The sequence below is a fragment of the Chinchilla lanigera genome, unplaced genomic scaffold (assembly GCF_000276665.1).
Source record: "Chinchilla lanigera isolate Chin_1 unplaced genomic scaffold, ChiLan1.0 scaffold00104, whole genome shotgun sequence".
Lineage (NCBI taxonomy): Eukaryota > Metazoa > Chordata > Mammalia > Rodentia > Chinchillidae > Chinchilla > Chinchilla lanigera.
Window position 1 is genome coordinate 139593 of NW_004955505.1, and position 20512 is coordinate 160104.

General features: G+C 36.4%; 1 protein-coding gene across 1 annotated transcript in view; it reads right to left on the bottom strand.

Annotated features, from left to right (window-relative positions):
- Positions 1 to 20512, bottom strand: part of Lrrk2 (leucine-rich repeat kinase 2) — a gene marked incomplete at its 5' end in the record, with an annotated part of 132600 nt that overhangs the window by 55269 nt on the left and 56819 nt on the right. Inside the window, 10 exon segments of the mRNA XM_013505951.1 lie at positions 165 to 292; positions 697 to 926; positions 2768 to 2949; positions 4059 to 4245; positions 6842 to 6935; positions 10602 to 10750; positions 11031 to 11281; positions 13960 to 14177; positions 14664 to 14733; positions 15667 to 15785. Of these exon segments, the coding sequence (XP_013361405.1) occupies positions 165 to 292; positions 697 to 926; positions 2768 to 2949; positions 4059 to 4245; positions 6842 to 6935; positions 10602 to 10750; positions 11031 to 11281; positions 13960 to 14177; positions 14664 to 14733; positions 15667 to 15785 (1628 nt within the window).

Here is a 20512-nt window from a genome sequence, read left to right on the forward strand (position 1 = left end):
AATCATTAATTCCCAGAAAAACAGCAGAGAAAAAAAGACCAAAAAAAAAAAAAAAACCAAATTGAAGAGACAGGAGCAACTATTTGCCCAAAATAAATTTCTTTATAAACACAACCAAAAGCCCTAGAGTGGTTTTCTATTTCTAAACGAAGAGAACAGCTCACCTTTATGTTGAAGAGCCAGGGCTTCATGGCGTCCACTTCCGCCTGCCCTTTGCTGAGGTCGTAGACTGCGAGGTACAATGCTCTCTGGGTCATAAAGTGGGGGTGAGTACTGTAGAATTCCTCCCGACCTAGGTAAAGATTAGTGAGGGTTTCTTCTTTTTCTTTTTAATCTCCCAGCAATAGGCAAGAGTTGTTTTAAATGGGAAAGAGAATAATTACTTATTTAAAAGAGGAAAAAAAAAAAAACACATTTAGAGGGCTATCCTGGGGTCTTACCATGAAGTAACAACTTTCAGCACATCTATCACCCATCAACCAAATGCTTAACCTCAGCTGGCTTCTCCTCGTTCCTAACATTTCTTTCTATATACTTCTCTGTTCTGGCAAAATTGGAAGAAATGGTTTTTCACTAGTTCAATAGGATCTACCACCTCTTTGCTGTACTAAAACAGAAAACTCAAGTTTTTAAATACCTGTTCTAAATAAAAAGTAAAAATAAAGCAATAAACACCAAGAGAAATAAATACTGTACCTGCAAAATCCCACACATTGAGAATGAGGTCTTTCTTCTTCTTGCCTTTGATTTGGATAGGCCAGTCTTTCACATCTATGCCCACGGTGGCACCCTGCATTCCAAGGTCGGACTTCTTGGTTTTCATTAATTGCTGTAATAATGTGGTTTTACCACTCCCAGTATTTCCCACAATCATAAGTTTCATTCGATTATACGGCACGGCTTTTTTCAACCGCTGCTGAAGAAACCTGGTATTTGAAAGATAAAAATAAGATGATAAATTGCTTAGCAGTACACTTGGGATTTAGGTGAATTCCCATGCGCTGAAAGTGCTACATGTCAGTATGCAGAGGACTGCATGCCTCACAGAACTAACAGTATCCATGCCTTTCAATGAATGATTAAATAGTTCACGTTCAGCAGCATTATTAAATATAATGACATATGGCACTAGCACCAGCAATAAACATCGTTTATTTGTAATACTAATAGAATTATTAGTATTATTATATTTATTATACAATATTATATATTTTATTTCATATTTATAATTATATATATGTATAAGTGTGTGGATTAAGTAGTACAAGTAAAACTAACAATTATCTAGTGTAAAATTTTATAATACATGTATGATATTGAACTCAGGTACTACATATATATTTAGACTAAAGCTTGACAATGCAGTCCTATTGGTTCTATTATATATGTACATATACATTCACATATGAGGTATATGTGGTTTATAGGTTTTAGTTATATAGTGGCTTGATAATATGACATAATACAATGAAAACTAGTTCCACTGAACATTTAATAAGAATCGAACCAATTCTTGTTTTTTTGTTTTTTGTTTTTTGTTTTTGTTTTTTTTTTCTGGTACCAGGAATTGAACTCATGACCTTGCACTTGCCAGGCAGGCGCTGTGCCACTGAGCTAAATCCCCAGCCCTAGAATTGAACCAATTCTAATATGAATGTATTTTCCAGTTTCAGGAGGAAAAACTGTGGAGAAAAAATGTGTAGGATGAGGGGTGGTCATGTGGGCCTGGCAGGCAATCGGCTCTTTATTTTTTGTTAAGTCAAGCTTGAGAGTTCAGAAAAACAAATCTTCACAAAAGAGACAAAAAGTGAAATATAAATTTAATAGAATTTAAGCAGAAGACAACTGGGTAAGTGTCATCAATGATCATGTATCAGCTATTGCTCGTATGCTAGGTTCTGTGTTTGGTGCCAGGAATCACGGGGAGTGTTAGGTGCCAGGGACTGAACATATCCCGAGTTTGCTGGGCGGATATGACAGCCACGTTACAGGTATGCTGAGAAGGTCACTGAGCTGAGGCCTGTAAGGCAGAGTAACTCTGTGGGAGTAAAGCATTTGGAGAGTAGGTAATGACAGATCTAATACACTAAAGACAACACTAGCGGGGCTGGGGATTTAGCTCAGCGGCAAAAGCGCCTGCCTGGCAAGCGCAAGGTCGTGAGTTCGGTTCCCGGTACCGGAGAAAAACCAAAAAAAATAAAAAATAAAAAATAAAAAAGACAACACTAGCATGGATAAAATCCACTGTCAAAGATATTCTAAATTATAAAGATCAAAAGCACTGACATCTGGGAAGTTTGGGGGGTTTCAAAACTCATCGAGGTGAGTAGCTGTTCATCTTCAGAGGCAAAGTCAAAATTAGTAATCACATACCAGGTCAGTAACTAAAATGCTTTACATTGTAATAGGCATGTTAACTATCTGCTATATGAAATGTAGTGTGAGAAGCTATTATATCCTACTGTAATTCTTTAGATTGTGTAATCAATAATGAAAGGCTAAATATGTAGTAATGCCATCTCCCTTCTAAGCATCCACTTCTACTGAAAAGAATGATATGGAGGAGACACCTTTCCCTCCACATTAGCTTGACCTGTACAGTGGAACCATTAAGCCCATTCACTGAAAGACAGGCAGATGGTAGGGTATTGCCGTTAACAATGCTATTCATTTTTCCTTAAATTGTAACTACACATCCACCAAAATCTCAGACTGAAGATATCTGAAACACATTTAATAAAAACAAATGGAAATAAAAGTATCTGACCTGATGATGTCTTTGGCTTTACATCCTATATGTTTAAAATCAAAGTTAAGATGCAACTCATCCAAAGGAAGATCCCATATTTTGCTTAATTTCCCCATTTCATTGGGAAAAGATCTCAGTTCCAAGTTGTAACTAACATCCAGAGAGGTCAGATTTTCAAGACAGCCAATCTCAGGAGGAATCTTAACAAAACAAAAAAGAGCAAAAACCTGTTGGTGGGAAGGAAAAAATGTACACTGCTACAGGAAACTATAATATAGGAACCAAGAAAAGCTGACAGACCGCATCAGCAAATTGCCCAACCTTTCAACAGAGTTTGAAAGATTTCCAAAGGTTCATCATACATTTTTCAGTATACATGCTCGAAACCAGAAAATATACATTTAAAGAACTTCCCACCCTAATCTGTGTGACATTTATAACTTCAAAACATAAAAATCAAATCTCCCTTGATAACATACTTTATCTCTTCACAATTTTGAAAGTAAACAAGTGCTCAATAGTTATCCAAGTCAGCAATATATGGTTTAATTCTGTTCCCTGACCTAACCTGTGTTCTTTAGTAAACCATGAGGACCCAACCATTACAAACTTTCATGCAACTTAATGTTCTTGTGATACAACTAAATGTTTATACTTTACACAGCAGTATAACTGGCATGTTTTGCTTTTTCTGTTCCAAACTTCAAACAATCTATACCAGCTTTACAACAAAAAACATTTATTTGCTAGCAAAATATCCTCACAGTATTAGACTTAAGTTTTGTGGTTTTATGGAAAGTAGGCTTAAATTTGACCAAAAAAAACCCCATGTTTTGAGATACGTGGATAATCAATTTCAGACTTACAACCAAAGGAATGGTTCAAAGCAAAGGAAGCTGATCTAATGGGTAAGGGGTAGCATTGTGGAAGAATGCCAAAATTTAAGAATGTAGGAAAAGAAAGTCAGAGGAAAAACATATAGCTCATTGAACATGAGAAATGTAGCATGTCTGAGAGCCTCTTAACAGATCAGAGATATAGTGACACCATGACCCACTACACACTTACACATATTCATAATTAAATGTACGTATGTATTCATAGAAATCTTCAAAAATATAGTATGCTTATTTCTTAAGGAAATCAAGCAATGTTACTGTAACCACTTGCCAAAAGATAAGATTGGCTCTTATTCAAAAAGAAAAAATAGAAAATAATAGATTTTCAAGTGATAATTGGTGATCATGCAAATTATGAAGCATACTTTTCAGCTGGCAATAACTTGCAACAAATGAAAACAACTTCTTACCTCTCTCAGTTTATTATGAGAAAGATGCAGTTTCTCTACTCTGGACCATGTGTATGCTTTTTCACTCAAGTCCAAGATGCTGATCTGATTGTAGCTAAATAAGAGCTCTCTTAAGTTCAGAGATTTCCAGTTTGCAGGACCTGGCAGATACTCAATATCATTCCTGCTCATATCTAAGGACCGTAAGCTGAAAACAGTACGTCAACATGAAAACAATGAGTGCTTTCAAAAGCCACGTGAGATACCATCAAAAGTCATTTTATCTGAGTAAGAATAAGACATAACATTAGAACTAGCATTATTTACATATAAGTACACATGTAAATTTGTGTACACATATACGTATACATGGGTTAAAAAAATATGTTTCATTGTGACAGTGATTTAAATGAATAGGGGCCACTGAAAACATAGTTGATGCTATTGTATAGTAGAGTGACTACAGATAACAAAAACGTATTTTTTGAGAAAAGATATAAGGAAGATTTTGAATATTTTCATCATAAAGAAATGATCAGTGAGGACATAGATATATTACATAATATATACATGTATCCAGTATTTCATAAATACACACAATTTATATGCATTAGCTAAAGAGCTTTCAAAAAGAAAGAAAAAAAAAATGAGGCCCATTTCCCTACCTCAGATACATAAAAATGTCAATCTCAGAAAGATAAGGAAAAGACCTAGTATTTGACAAATGTTTACAGTGCATGAAAAACTATAATTAACAGATGTAAAAATGGTGCTTAAAATTCCTGCCTTCTACACAAGATTTAGAGAAATAGAGCACCCACTTTTCTCCTCAGTAGAATGAAGTTCACTCATCACTGAGAGCATTTTGCAGAGGTTGGTCCCCAGGTAACTATGATAGCACACAGGCACACCCTTTACCACTTGTCTCAGGGTGATAAACACTGAATATGGTTCTCTTTGGCTCTAAGAGGCCTTCAGGGCAAACTGAAGTACATTTGGGAAGCAAAAAGTTGCCTGGATTTCTACAACTATATACTGACCCTTTCTACTGAGCATATTTAAAGCTTAATGAGTTAATCTGAAGTGTACAAAGGATACTGTCTGCTAGACAAAAGTTCAGGTCACACAGCAACATCTGTGCTCTTACTTTAAAATGTTATTGGCTTTCCCTAGCTATCTTATATAAATACATGGAAAACAAGTAAAGAAATTTGACTACAATAGAGATAAGACATGTATGTCTAACAAGCAACCCAAAAAGCTGAGTATCAACAAGATTTTCTCAAGGTAGCACCTCTTTTGTCTCAGTCAGTATTAAGCTAGCCAACTGTGTGCTCACTTTTGAAACAAAGAAAATTGAAGAAATGCATACAACTCCTGGAAAAATATGCCTAGGATGTTATCTAAGGCATGATGAAATTTGAAACGGGATAATATGTTTAGTTCTCAGGAGGAAAAATCTCTTCTTTATGGCATGTTATGTCCTACTAGGCATCATAAATATTTGGCTTTCAAACACATTTTCAGGGATATATTATGTTTAAAATATGAGACTACATATACTTGGTAGGTACCTATATATAAGGGTGGGGAGTGTCAAACCGAGCCAATCAGTGTTGAAGAACTGTGACTGCAGGGTAGATGTATCATCTCTCTAATGAGCTTAAAAAGAGAAGACAGCAGCAGTAACTATTTTATAAGATTGTTAGGGAGATTAAAGAGATGACTGCAGAACAGTTAGAAGAACATCTGACACATCCTAAAGCTAGGTGTAAGCTAACTATTTGATGTTTGTCTGACCTTCTACGGTTAAAATATAATTACTATTTGCCTGTATATGTAGACATTTACACGTTGTTATGGCTTGTGTCTAGATGTCCCCTCAAAGCCTCATGCGGTCACAGGTGGGGCTTTTCCGCAGTGACTGTATTTAGAGTGTGTGATGCTGGAATCAAGGGCATGTGGTGCAGGGACTGAGGATGCAATGCTAGGATTAGGGTGAGTGCTGCGGCCCTAAAGGTGGGTAAACCAGATGAAAGATAAGTAAGGCACAGAGGGTTGTCGCTTGTCTCCTGCTTTTGCTGTTTCTGCCTGCCACGCCATAACTATTTTTCATCTGTGATGCCACCCTGCCTTGCAGCCAGCTGATTATAGACTGAAACCTCTACAAACTGTGAGCTAAAATAAACCTTTCTTCCTTTAAATGTGTGTATTGGGTATTTTGTCTCAGTGCTGAGAGAAAGCAACTAAGACACACATGTATATCTATAAATTCAATATATAATGTACGACACAAGTAGAATAGAATTTAAAATGATAACACACTTGAGATCTAATTAATGCCTGAATTTTTGGTTAAAAAGAGCCTCTCATTTTCAAGGAAATTAACCAAAAATTCTCCCAAACCTGAAACCACGTACATTGTTCTGATCATCACCAAAAATGTCACTCAAACATAACTTGAATATGATTTCAAAGCTAATAGTATTTTTGCAATATAACTTCTAAGAACAATTAAAATTTTGAAAGTTAAAGTGACAGCCAGTGTAGTGTCATTTCATTGTAAGACAACAACTAATTACACAGCCTTAAGTTTTTTCTACATTTTTATAGTCTGACAAATTAATATAAAAGCTTAAACTCTGATCTTTGGTCTAGTGAAAATCAAACATTTATATCTACAAAAACACTAAGCTAAGTAGATTTAGAAATGAATTACATTTATATGCCTAAATTAAAACTGTATTTCTAAGAGTTCTGCTCTAGGTCACATAGTTTTAAAATTAAAATAATAATAAACTTACTGTGGTAGATTTAAAATTGCATCTGGAATACATGTAAATTTGTTTTGAGACAATTTTAGGCTTGTTATGGAAGATGGTAAGAAAGGCATAGTAGCTAAAAGAAAATAAAAATGAGTTAGACATTTTGATCACCTTTTACTAGATTTCTATTAAATTCTATGATTTAATTTTCATTTTCTATTAAAATTTCATTTTCATTTCCATTAAATTCAATGATTTAATTTTCATTTTCACACTGACAGTACAAAAAATCTATAAAGTAACATAATGTCCTTAAAACTTCCATCAAATAATAAAACTATTTACCATACTCATCCCAATTTTTAATTGAAGCAACTCAATTTGAAACTATGTGATATTATTAGATGACATATAGTGTCCCAATAAGGAGGCTGAATGGTCAAAGTGATGGACTGCTAGATGACATGTAGTATAGATTAATTCAAATTACAGGCAACTATAGCAAAACACCTTTGATCACTTTGCCAATACACAATATAGTAAAAGGATGGAAATTATTTATGGTACTGTCTCATAAACAGTGTTTTATGGGATGAATGGGTGGACTCTAATAAAGGTATTATTTGATCATATTCTCTTATGAGATTGGGAAACATTAAGTGAAATAAAATGCAATATCTCAAAGTTCTCAAAATTCTGGTATAGTCTGAATTTTCAAGAGAGAAAAACAGTATGTGGTACTTTCAGGAATGAAATTCTGTGGAACACAATTCAGAGAATGGAGCAAGCCAGACTGCTTGTTTTCTCATCTGGAAAACCCTGCAGTTAGAGCAGATGAACTCCCATGCTGCCATCTAGACTTGCATTAGACCTACACGTGTCTGTGGTTCTGGGAAGATGGTTCTAGCAATTATTTCGTAGCATTTCCAAGGTTAGGCTATGAGTAATACTTTTTCTAGGAAATCTCCAAAAGTAAAAAAATCTTCTGGGACAATTTGAGCAGCTGTCTTACTGACAAGCAGAAAGACATATGCTATGCCTTACTTACTTCCAAAACACATTTGTGACAAAATAAATGTGTAGAATTGATTCTCTGCCTAAGAATTAAGACTCTAGTGGTTCAGATGCTATGCAGTCATAATACCAAAAAACTGAAACTTCATTTCACATGGGGTTAGCGGGTAAGGGTATAGTAGGGATTGAACCTAAGGTCTTTGCACTGAGCTACATTCCCAATCCTTCTTATATTTTTTATTTTGAGACAGTGTCTCTCTAAGGTTTTAGGTTGCCCAGGCTGGGCTCAAACTTGCAATCTTCCTGCTTCTGCTTCCCAGGCTGCCAGGATTACAGGTGGGTGCCACATGCGTGGCTTCACATGGAATTATTTTTAATGTCCTCCACTGGGCATCTTTGGAATACAAGTCCACTGTTCACACTATTAAGGTTGTACAGTACTGTTATAGTTTGGATGTTAATGTCCCCGAAAGGCCAATTACTGACGGTTCAATCCCCAGCTCACACAGCACTATGGGGAAATCGCGGATTCTTTAGTAGATGGGGCCTGGTGGAAGGAAGTTTTAGATCAGTGGGGCCTGATGTTGAAGGGGCTCTTGGGATCGCGGCCCCCTCCTGTCTGCCTCTTTGACCTCCCAGCCACCATGAGGCTCGCAGCCACCTCCAGCACAGGCTCCCGCTTTGATATGCTGCCCTGCCACAGCCCACAGCAATAGTGCAACCAGTCATGGACTAGAATCCCTGAAACTATGACACAAAGTAAATGCTTCTTCTTTATAAATTCACTATCTCAGGCACCATGTGGGAAAGCTGACTAACACAACTGCAAAGCAGGGTTTTGAACTGAGGTCTGACCGAGTTGTTATAACCAGCTAATTAACTGCACACCCGGAACACATCACAAAAAATCCTGATGCTTCAATTTCTTCAGTTCCTGGGGCTATTACCTGTTCTGCCCTAGGTGATGGCTGTGATTCAGCTGAGGTGGCGTACTGACCTGAACCAAGTCTCAGAGTCCTCTTCCTCCCAAACTCACCTTGAATATTACAGATACAGAAACGCTCCCCGACTCTAAAGCCTGAATCAGTCCCCATGAGGCGCCCCACAGGATCCTGAAACTTTTTCGCAATACTCAGCACAATATATAATTATGTGCATTTGTGCCACCATTGTTTAATGCTTGTCTTCTCCATTTAACTGTAAGTTCCTTAAAGACAGGTATCAGACTTGCTTTGCTCACTGCCAAACAAGAAACTATCCCTCTTTTCAGACTCAGGGTAAGAACACGGTCAAAATTCAGGAGAGTCCAAGAAAAAGAGGGAGGAAAAAAGAAGGAAACACTACACAAATTAATGTGGTTTTTATCTTTATTACTTTCTGAAAGTTCTGACAATTAAATATTTTAAGTAAGTAATCAAGATGTATTTTTCCAGCAAGCAATTTTAAGAATTATTTTAGTGAGCCAGGTGCAGAATAATCATAACAGCTGCCAGGTGTGCGCCATCTTTATCAAGATAAAACATGACGGGGCTGGGGATTTAGCTCAGCGGCAAAAGCGCCTGTCTGGCAAGCGCAAGGTCGTGAGTTCGGTTCCCGGTACCAGAGAAAAACAAAAAAACAAAAACAAAAACAAAAAAAAAAAAAAAAACATGACGGAGTTCCTATTTATTGCCATAAATGTTTTTTCACCAGCAATGACCTAATTCCTTGTACTATCCAACAGGCCAAGAGAATTTAGGGTAGTCCCAACTTTTAATAAAAATGAGGATCATCTTGTATATTACTGTAATATCTGGCAACCAGGGATACTGTAATAGCTTGCAAAGCTGAGGGAACACATATTCACTTTACTAATTTTAAAGCTGTTAAGCGATGATTTTATTTTCCAAAACAACAATGGTAGCTGCACTTATAATCTTTTTGTTTTGTTTTTCTTCCGGTACCAGGAATCGAACTCATGACCTTGCACTTGCCAGGCAGGCACTGTGCCTCTGAGCTAAATCCCCAGCCCCTGCTGCACTTACAATCCAAAAAAATCTGCTAAAGAAACTAGTGTGAAAGTCAGGACAAGGGCACTTCCCACAGCTCAGGCAGCCATGTACATTTTTAATTTAACACATTCAAAGAAACCACAGTATAAGTACTATTCACAGACCAAGTAACTGCCACTTAGCCTATCACAATAGCAACGTATTTATTATTTTAAATTACGAACATGTTTTAGAGACTTTCTAGCTCTAGGTTCATAGAAAAATTGGGTGAAAAGCACAGAGTTCCCCTCTATCTCTTTCTCACTTCTCCACCTCTTCCACACATTTTCCCCTGGTATTAAAAATCTGCATTAATTTAGCACATAGCCTCCTGTAAGGTCCATTCCTGTGTTGTACATTTGATGGGTTTTGGCAAATGTACAGGAGTGAGTGTCCACCGTCACGGGGCCGTCCAGGGTAGTTTCGCTGTGGTGAAATCCCCTGTGCTCCACTTTGTCTCCCCTCCTCCCTTACCCCCGTAAAGACAGATCTTTTTCCTGTCCTCAGAGCAAACGGGACTGGCCTTCTCCCACCAGTTTCTTTCACTTAAATATGTACAAGTATGTAAGTTTCTCCCAGTCTTTCAACGGCTTGGAAGCTCATTTCTCTTTATTGTCAACCTGCTGGCTTTATTTCTGAATCCTCAACATAGTATTTAAACTGAGACGCCTTCTTTAAATTCCCATCTGTCCATATACGGCTTCACCTGAGGTGCAGAGGGCCTGCCAAAGAGAAGAACCGTACAAAACACTCACCAAGAAAATTCATTCTGGCACTGAAACTCTCCACTTTTGGGCAAGCCTCAAAAAAGTTCTCTGGTAGAGACGAAATGTGGTTTTTACTAAGGTTTAAAATCTTCAGTTCCTTCAGGCTCAAGGGGGAATACATCTCTGATATTTTATTTCTAGTCACAACAAGCAAAAATAAGAATTATATGACAGTAAGCTCATATACTTAAAGAAAAAAACAAAACAATTCACCTTCAAAGAATCACATCGAAGCAAGCTCATTAATTTTAAAATTGGTTGTGAAAATTGGTCATTTGATAGAACTGTAATATTAATTGCCTCCGCCTTCTGTTAGGTTTTTGGTTAGAACTCACTGCTGTGGAAAGGTCAGCATAGTTTGTCAACCATAGAAAACTCGGTCAGGTACCCGTGCTGCTCTCATGCACCTCCTCTTACCCTTCTAAGATGAGCTGCTCCAACCTCTCCACAGCCTCTGGCAGGGCCTCGGGAACAGAGGACAGCTGATTGTAGGACAGGTTCAGCTGTCTCAGGGTGGGGCACTTCACCGAGCCATCTACAACTATGGAGGGTCCAATGTCGTTTCGAGACACGTCAAGGTTGGAGATACAATTCATTTTCAACAAGTAAGAGGGAAACGATGTGAATTTATTACTGTGTAAATCCAAATGTGTCAAACACCTCAGAGTCTGAAAAAACAATATTTTAAAATTCTAAAATGAACCATCTAAGAAACTTTAGCTAATACATCTGCTTTCCCTACCTCTGGTTTAAACCAGCAGGAATTGTTTTTATTAACCTGAAAACCCAATCCACAGCAGAATTTCAGCATACTCACTAGCCCAATCTCCACTGTAGCATAAAGAAAACCAAGAAAACATAGCTGGAAAATTGTGAAAAGCATTTGTGTAAAAACAGGGAGATAAGCCCAATTCAACTTTTTTGTAAGTTGCTTCTGTGAAGAGCAAGATAAAAGCAAAATATGCTTCAACAAATATTTGAATTAATGATTTAATGAAAAACAGGACAGCCAGGGATATAGCTCAGTGGCACAAGCACCTGCCTGGCAAGCACAAGGTCCTCAGTCCAATTCCCAGTACCAAAAAAAAAAAGAAAAGGAAAACAGGATAATAATGATTTAATGAATATAAAATATAATCCTGAGGATGAATTTTTTAAAGATACTTTCTAGAAATTGTTATACATTTTAATATCAGTAAGATTTAGCCATGAAAGTAGTCACTTATACAGTATTACATATTTTATTTTAGAACTTCTTTTTTCAAGAACTTTTTGCTTTAATCTCTAGCTTGTTTTGAAGAAATTTCTAATTTTAGAATAATAATAGCAAATTTATTTACATATTATATCAATTTTATTTATTTTTGTCTTTTTGAGACAAAGTCTCGCTATGCAGTTCAGGCTGGCCTTGAGCTCACTTTGTAGCCTAGGCTGGTCTCAAACTCGCAATGACCTTCCTGCTTCAGCCTCCTGAGTGCTGGGATTATAGGCATGTGCCACCACGCCTGGTTTATGTCAATTTTAAAAATACTATATTTACTGTCAAAGGGCTGAAATACTAGAAATAATGACAACTTCATGTTCTTCAAATATCACTTCTTTATATATCAATATATTTATCCTGACAAGGAATTCTAAGAAGCTTGATGTGATTATAGGGCTATTAATGACTTTGTCTCAGTCATTCTAAACTTCCTGTCTTTGTTTCTGAGCCTACCACTTTATTTAGAAGGAAAGATTTCTGTTTATTTTAATTACTTACTTCCATCATTTAATCAGGAAATCTTCTTGTAAAACAAAGCAGTTGAAATTTCTCTCAGCAGTGAGAAAATGTCATCCAATGATTTTGAAGTTTTTAAAGGAGAAAGGCCAGGTGTGGTGGTATATGCCTGTAGTCCCAGCACTTGGGAGGCTGAGGCAGGAGAACTCCTCAAGCTAGGCTATATTCTAGGTATTCTTTTACTTACTCTTACTATAAGTACTATTGAAAGTTTGCTCATTCATTAATAGTGTCAACAATTAATTCCTCAACATATTAACTCAGTCAGTATCTCCTCAGCCTCTAACACACACCAGCCTTACTAGGCTTAGGGATAGAGAGGGACAGCCTGAAATAGCCTGTCTCCATGGAGTTCGCAGGTTAGTGAGCACAGTATACATTAAATCAAAATGTATGGGTAGTGGGAATTGGGGCTGCTGTGGAAATGTAAACCAGGTGGACAGCCAACATCTTCTGGAGGGAGAGTGGAGAACAGAGACATGGAGGGAGGAAGTGACATTTAAACTGAGACCTGCTCAGCAGCACAGCACCTGCCTGGCAAGCGCAAGGTCCTGAGTTCGATTCCCGATATCGGAAAAGAACCAAAAAAAAAAAACAGAACAAAAAAAAACAAAACTGAGACCTGGGTAACTTGAGCAGATTAGCCAGGTAAAGAGGTGGAGGAAAGGGAGGACATATTTTAGATGTAGCGGTGGGGGTGTGAGGGTCATGTTTTTCCTTCTTTCTCTCTCTCCAGTTATATATACTTTGGGTGAAAGATAGTATTTAATTGTACTTAAAACTCATGCAGTTTTGCTTGAAAAATAGCTCAAAATTGTGATAAACGAGAAGTACAAGTAGTTTTTTTTTTTTTTTTGAAGACTCCTTTATCAAACTTTGCATTTCTGTCCACAAACTCATTTTAATTATTTAACCCTTAGTATTAAGGTCCTGTCATGGTATTCACTTTGGCTTTAAAAACTATTTTAGCCCCTAATACACAAAAATAATGACCAAAGTCAATATTCAGAGGAGTACCCCTGTCAACAAACTATATTATACTTTAATTCTTAAAAACATAGGAAGTTGTGCCAAAAAATCAATTTTTAAGTTACATACAATTTTAAGACTTAAAAATATCCAAAATCCAATTATGATCCTATAGCAAAGCCCAGGTATTTTACAGACAAGATAATGATGTAGCTAAGTTGAAACCAGTACTATCAAAACAGGTGTGCTTCTCCTCTGTCTAAGGTAATTTAAATAGTGTAAGTTACCTTCCTAGAATTAAGTAAGGGAGGACATCATCAATACGTAGCCTTAACAGACTTCAACATGGACTACGTGTCACCAGGACAGAACCCAGAATTCCTTTCCAATCCCCCTTCCCACTGCCTGCCCTTGGAGGTGGCTCTGAACACCACACAGACTGATGCCTGTTTGGTGAAAACGAGGCGAATGAGAGGAACGATTATCAAATGACACAAAAGCAGAGCCTGCTTCTGAAAGACCTGACCACGCCAGTATCCGGGCCATGCCCTCGTGTGGTACATGGAAGGATGCGGTCTAAGGGTGAATAGAACTTACTTCGCAGAGCTGCTGCGGGAAGCTTGTGAGCATGTTCTGGTGGAGCTCCAGTTTCTCAACATGCTCCAGATGGCCACTTATGCAGCATTTCTGGCTCAGGGCGTCAATATCTCTGAGTTCATTGGCAGAAAGGTCTAGTGATGTAATATATTCTCTCTCACAAGCCATCGAAGAAACGCTGTCTGAATTCCTCACATGGGGCTGAAGTTTTGATGACCCTTTTGTCAACGCCAAACAATAAAAATATAAGCAAACAATTTAAATGCACTTGGTAAAGATTTGCTGAACACCTGCTAGGGTCAGGCTGTCGGGAAGCCACTGGAGGCTCGGTAGGAGACCATACTCCAGAGCTTACATTCTAGAGACAGAGCTGGACAGTCAATAAAAAATATTTGATTAGATAGTGTAAAAAAATAAAAGAATTAGAAAATGAGATGAAGAGTGGTATTGGTAAGGGTATTATTTAGATTTCAGAAAACTCGTTAAAGAGCAAGTATCTAATAATATTCAGAAAAGGTACATTTTAAAATTTATAACTACATTTTATTTTTTTTATACCGCATGGAATCTTTAGGCCAGTACATATGGTAGTTATGTATGCTGAAAGTGGCACCAAGAAAATGTGAATAGTCAGAGGAAAACTAAGAAGGTAATGTATTCTGCCCAAGGTAACTATTTATTCATGATAACTTCCAAATACTTACTGAGAGAATCGTCTGAAGACAATAGTTTTCTTCTTCGCCTCAGGAAATCGTCATGATCAATAATTGGCCCCTATTGTGCAAATAATGATGTTTATAATAAAACTATTAGTAGTGAGTTTTTGAGAATATTTTAATATAGAAACAGCCATGAAATTTTAATGGAAAAATAGCATTTGTAATTATGGAGAAAATTACAAAGTGCAAATTAAAACCCTAATCCCGAAGATCAAAGGTTTTTATGCCAAAATGACCTTACACAGCATCTAAAATTTCTCCTCTGTTTTAAATATCAGGAAACTGAAAAGCAGTGAGGTTAGTCACAAAGCCATATGGACACAATTTCTTTCATCAATGAAACAATTTTTTCTAAGATAATACTATAAACTAGAACCAGCCTATAAAAAATACCGTGGCCTAATAACCTATTCAGCTACAGTCATTCATTTTGTTTATCTTAAGATATAAAATAACCCTCACGTTCTTAATACCGAATTATGATAAAAATACAATGGCTTCAACTTTTCCCAACCACAATCATCAAACATGTGACTATGTCACTGTTCTTCCATAGTTGTTATATAGATAAAAAATGATTGCTAAAAAATTAAATGATTTTCAATGCAAAAAATACACATTTTGATGAAAAATAAAAACATGCTAGTCCAGGCTCAGTGTCTTTCTCACTCCTAGCTGGTACCTTAGAAATCACTGGAAGATTTCTAGCTAAAGTGTTTATGGGACCAAGATACACAGACCTAGCCTGGCACTAGGAAAACAAGGATTAAGCCATTTTGAAATATTCTCAGTCGGTACATAAATTCATACTCTATGTGCTCAAAAATCTACAAATGTAAATTTAAGTTATGTCTAATATGTTTTCTCATATATATTTTTTCATACCTCAGAGAATTCTATGCCAATCAGTCCAAGTTTTGCCATAAATTTTAGTTCTAAAAAAAGATGTCAGCAGCCAAACATTTAACGTAATCACAGTCTAACTTACCAACGAATTGGAATGTCTCTGCAAGTTTGGAGAGCAACGTTGCAACACAGGATCTCGGTAAAATTCTCCTGCAGTCACTGAATTTGATTTCTTTTTCACAAAAAATGAACCTTCGCTTCCTATTTTGAAATGGTAAAATAACATGAAGGTGAGTAACAAAAGCTGACTCAATGATAAGATGCTAGTATCATAGTTCAGTTATGGAAGATTAAATATATTTTTATTAGTGAAAATTTCACAATCAATTCCCTTTGTGCATTCTTTAAAAGTGATAAACTGTCAGCTTTTCATTTTAAAATTAAACTACGTTTTTCTCCCTCCGTAAATATTTACTGAATGGCTGTCACAGACTAGACGCTGAAGTGCCGGATAGTGACAAGCAGGAAAAAAATAAATCCGTGCCTCACAGGAACTCCCAGTCTTGTAGGAATGAGCTCAGGATATCAAGGTTCCATACACTGTAGTAAACATATGTGTTTCCAAGAAGCAGGGAAAGTTTGCACACAAGTCTGACCAATGGTAATTCTTTTCCATTTATCTGAACTTTCCTTTTCAATTCTGGTTATAAATACAGGGATCACACTTTAAATTATTTAACATACAGTAATCTTAAATATAACACTATTTGAATTTCACGGTTTCTCTTATGCAATAACATTAAATGCAATAAGTTTAGCTGGTATTAGTCTTTAAGTTTGTTCATTTTTTTTTTTTTTTTACTGTGTTGGAGATTAAACCCAGGGCCTCAGGATTAAGCAAATACTCCACTGTTCAGTTAAGCCCCTAGACTTAGGTGAAATAGACTTTGTGAAATAAGAAATGAGAATTACTTTTAGACCTATGGATTTTTAAGAAAATATATATTAATAAAAATCATTCTAGTAAGGATAAATAATGTGGAGGTATTTTTACAAAATAAATCATTTATAAGATTTTAAATGCCATCAGTATGTAGCTTGGAAAGACAAAGAACTTTAGGTACCAAATGTGAATTATAAAACCAACACATCCAAGAACTAATTTTATGATATTCTGTATAAATCTTGATATAAACACTACCTGTCTGGTTTAGTATTAAAATTTAATTCATTCTATAATTTAAAAGATTTTTATGCTTCATAATTTTAATAAAATAGAACTCATAATTTATTTACATATCTCATAAAGGGTATTGTATTTTCACAATTGTCTCACTTTATGTTTGTGAAAGGGCTGTCAGCATATTTATATAAGCAATATCATAATGACTTATAGTTCATTTTATAATGATTTTTATGTTAACCTTTCTGATGTTCTCTTTTATTTAAAAAATGCCTGAAGGGCTCAGTGACACATGCTTAGCATGGAAGAGACTCTGGGTTCAATCCCCAACACCAGACCCCCAAAGAAAAGAAAAAAAAAATTTAATTGAAGGGAATTCTTTCAGGTATGATAGACTAACAAGCATGCACTTAAGTTTATTCCCACAGACAATTAGAAAACCAAACAAAATATGCTAAGCAAATAGGAATTTAAACACTGGCCCACAGCCCAGAAATATGCAATCCCTGAAAGAAAAGAAACAAATTATCTGCATCTTACTGAGGCATATTAGCGTGTGGCAAACTGGCTGGGAAAGTGGGTGTGACCTATTGATCACAGAGTTCCAGGACACGTGAGCAGAACAGTTCCAAAGCCCCGCACGTGCAACCAATCAGAGAGTGCTATCTTCAGTTCTTCTGGCAAGAACTTAAGCAGGTTTCTGATAGGATGGCCTAGACCTGATGTCCGCCGAGGAGTGAAATATCCAAAAGATGGCTGCCATTTTCCTTGCGGCCACTGTGCTTCCTCTTTCACAGTGGTTTGCTCCACCCTAGAGAGTCCATTTCTTTTCCTACTTGTAATTGGCCTATATGCACTCCTTCTGCAGAGCATGTTTCTTTTCCTACCTTTAATTAATGTAAAACCTAGCTAACTTTTGTGCTCATTTTAACCAATTCTTTGTTCACAAAGAACCTAGAGAAGAATCTCTAAAAGGGGTCCCCAGTACCCTAGAGCCCAGTAATGCTATTATTATTACACTGGCCTGCTGCCTGGAGGCAATTTAGGGTTACAGATACAAGAAGAAGAAATTTAAAGAAAGCCTGATGGCTCTTTGTGAGGAGATGGAGATCAACATGGACAGTGAGGTAGATGGGTGTTCCAGGCAGAGTCATAGATAAGGAGCTATAGTAATCTGCATGGGGGTGTCCAGCAAATGTACACTATAAGGAATGTAAGAAGAATTCTTCTGGAGGAACAAAATGATACCACAGTAGATACAAACTTGAATCAATACAAAGAAGTGATTTCACACACAAAAAAATTATAATCCTCCATATCCAGACACCCACTAATAGCTTCAAAATACACAAAGAATAAACAACAGAACAAAAGGGTCAATTAATACACTGAGAGTTACACTGTCAACATTTCACAAACAAAAGTGGAGAGAAAAAATCAGTAAAGATATAGAAGACTTGAAAAATGTTACCAAAAACTTTGACCTAATTGGCTTGTCCTGGCCAACAACTGAATACACTTTCTTTTTAATTGTTCTTGGGATATCACTAAGATTGACCATTTGACAATCCACACCATGTTTCAATAAATTTAAAATGCCAGAAATATTACAGTAGGTTCACTGACCACCAAAACGTTAAACAGCAACCAGTAACAGAGTTATCTAGCAAATTTCTAAATATTTGGAAAATAAATGATATTCTTCCAAATAACCCATAAATCAAAGAAGTCACAAAGGAAATTAGGAAAAAAATTTAAACTGCATGTAAACAGAATATATAAAAATTTGGAGATGGAGCTACAGTGGTGTTTCAGAGAACCTGGTATGTATTACCTTAAGTGCTATATTACAAAATAAAAAAAAAATCTACAAATCAGTATTTTGTGCCCACATTAATAACTTCTACAAAAAGCCATTGAAAATAATGAAAAGGAAATAATAAAGACCGGGGGAAAGTCAATGAAAAAGAACACCAATAAAAGAAAAAATGAATGAAACAAAAATCTGAAAAGATCAATGAAATTGATTAACCATGAGGAAGACTGAACAAGAAAAAAGGATACAAATTACCAATGCCAAGAATAAAAGATCAGATATTACAGATCCTAAAAATATCAACAGGATGAGGGAATTTCACAACCTGTGAAATGCACATAGTCTTTGAAAAATCAGAAATTCCCCAAACTGACTCATGACACAGAAGAACATCAAAATAACCACAAGTTTACTCAGGTTATTAAATTTATAATTAAAAATCTCTCCCAAATTCCAAACCTACTCAGACTTTATTGGTGAATTCTATCAGATGTTAAAGAATGAAATGATGCCTCTATACAAGGTTCAAGAAAATAGTGGACTTGGGAACATTACCCAATTCAAGAGATAAGCACTATTCTCATAATCATTAGGAAAGATGGAACCGTAGAACAACACCGTTCACAGGTACAAAATCCTTAACAAATTGTAGAAAAAATCCAATACTATATAAAACAGTAATTTACCATAACTGAGATTTTCCTTCGGACTGAAAATTGGGTTTAACATTAAAAAATCAAATCAATATACTTTACCACAGCAACACAATACAAGGGAAAAATACAACCATTTCAACAGAGGCCATAGGAGCTTTCCAGCACTCACTGACAAAAAGGCCCAGCACACAGTGACTGGGAAGCAGCTTCCGCATTCTACCGAAGGGCATCTGTGAAAAACTAGACAATGCTTTCGCCTGAGTTTGGAAACAAAGAAATGATGCCAACTCTTTGCACCCCTATCCAACATGGTACTGGCAGTCTAGCCAGTGCCGCAAGACAAGCAAACAGAAAAAGGAAGGAAGAGAAGGAGAAAGAGAAGGAGGGAAGGGAGGGAAGGAGTCGGGGGCTGGAAAAGAATAAGTACATCGGTCTTTCTAATTAGCAAAGCACGCATTTACGAACACTGAAAATTCTATGCATAAAAAGCCACTAGAACTCTTCAGTAAGTTTAACAAGTCCACAGAGTGCAAAGTTAATAATGGCTGTATTTCTATATACCAGTAGTACATTACTGGAGATTGGAATTAAACACCATTATAAAAGTATCAGAAAACGTGATAAAAACACTGTTAATTTTTAAAAGACAAAATTAATGGAAATATGTGATATATTTTTGTCAAGGGATTCATTAAGATATTCCCCCCAAAAGCAGGAGGCATCGCAATACCCAACTTCAGGCTGTGGAGGAAGCCAACAAAACCACATGGTACTGGCACAAGGACAGACATGTAGAACAATGGAGCAGAACAGAGGATATAAAACATCCACAGACACATTTCGCTATTTGATCTTTGACAAAAGGGCCAAAAGCAAAGGCTGGAGGAAAGATAGCTTATTCAACAAATGGTACTGGAAAAATTGGATATCTGCCTGCAGAAAATTAAAATTGGACCCATATCTCTCACCATGTGCTAAACTAAAATCAAAATGGATCAAAGATTTAAACATTAAAATATAAACACTGAACCCACTGAGAGATAAAATACGTAAAACACAAAGTCATAGGTATAGGAAAGGATTTTCTTAGTAGAGTGAAGAGACAATATACAGAATAAGGAAAAACAAAAATCTGTCAGCTCCTCCTTAGAAGACTAATATCTAGAATTATAAAGAACTCAAAAAAATTAGACCACTTGAAATAAAAGACCCAATCAAGAAAAGGGCAAGTGTGGGGCTGGGGATTTAGCTCAGCAGCACAGTGCCTGCCTGGCAAGCACAAGATCATGTGTTCGATTCCCGGTACCAGAAAAAAAAAAAAAGAAATGGGCAA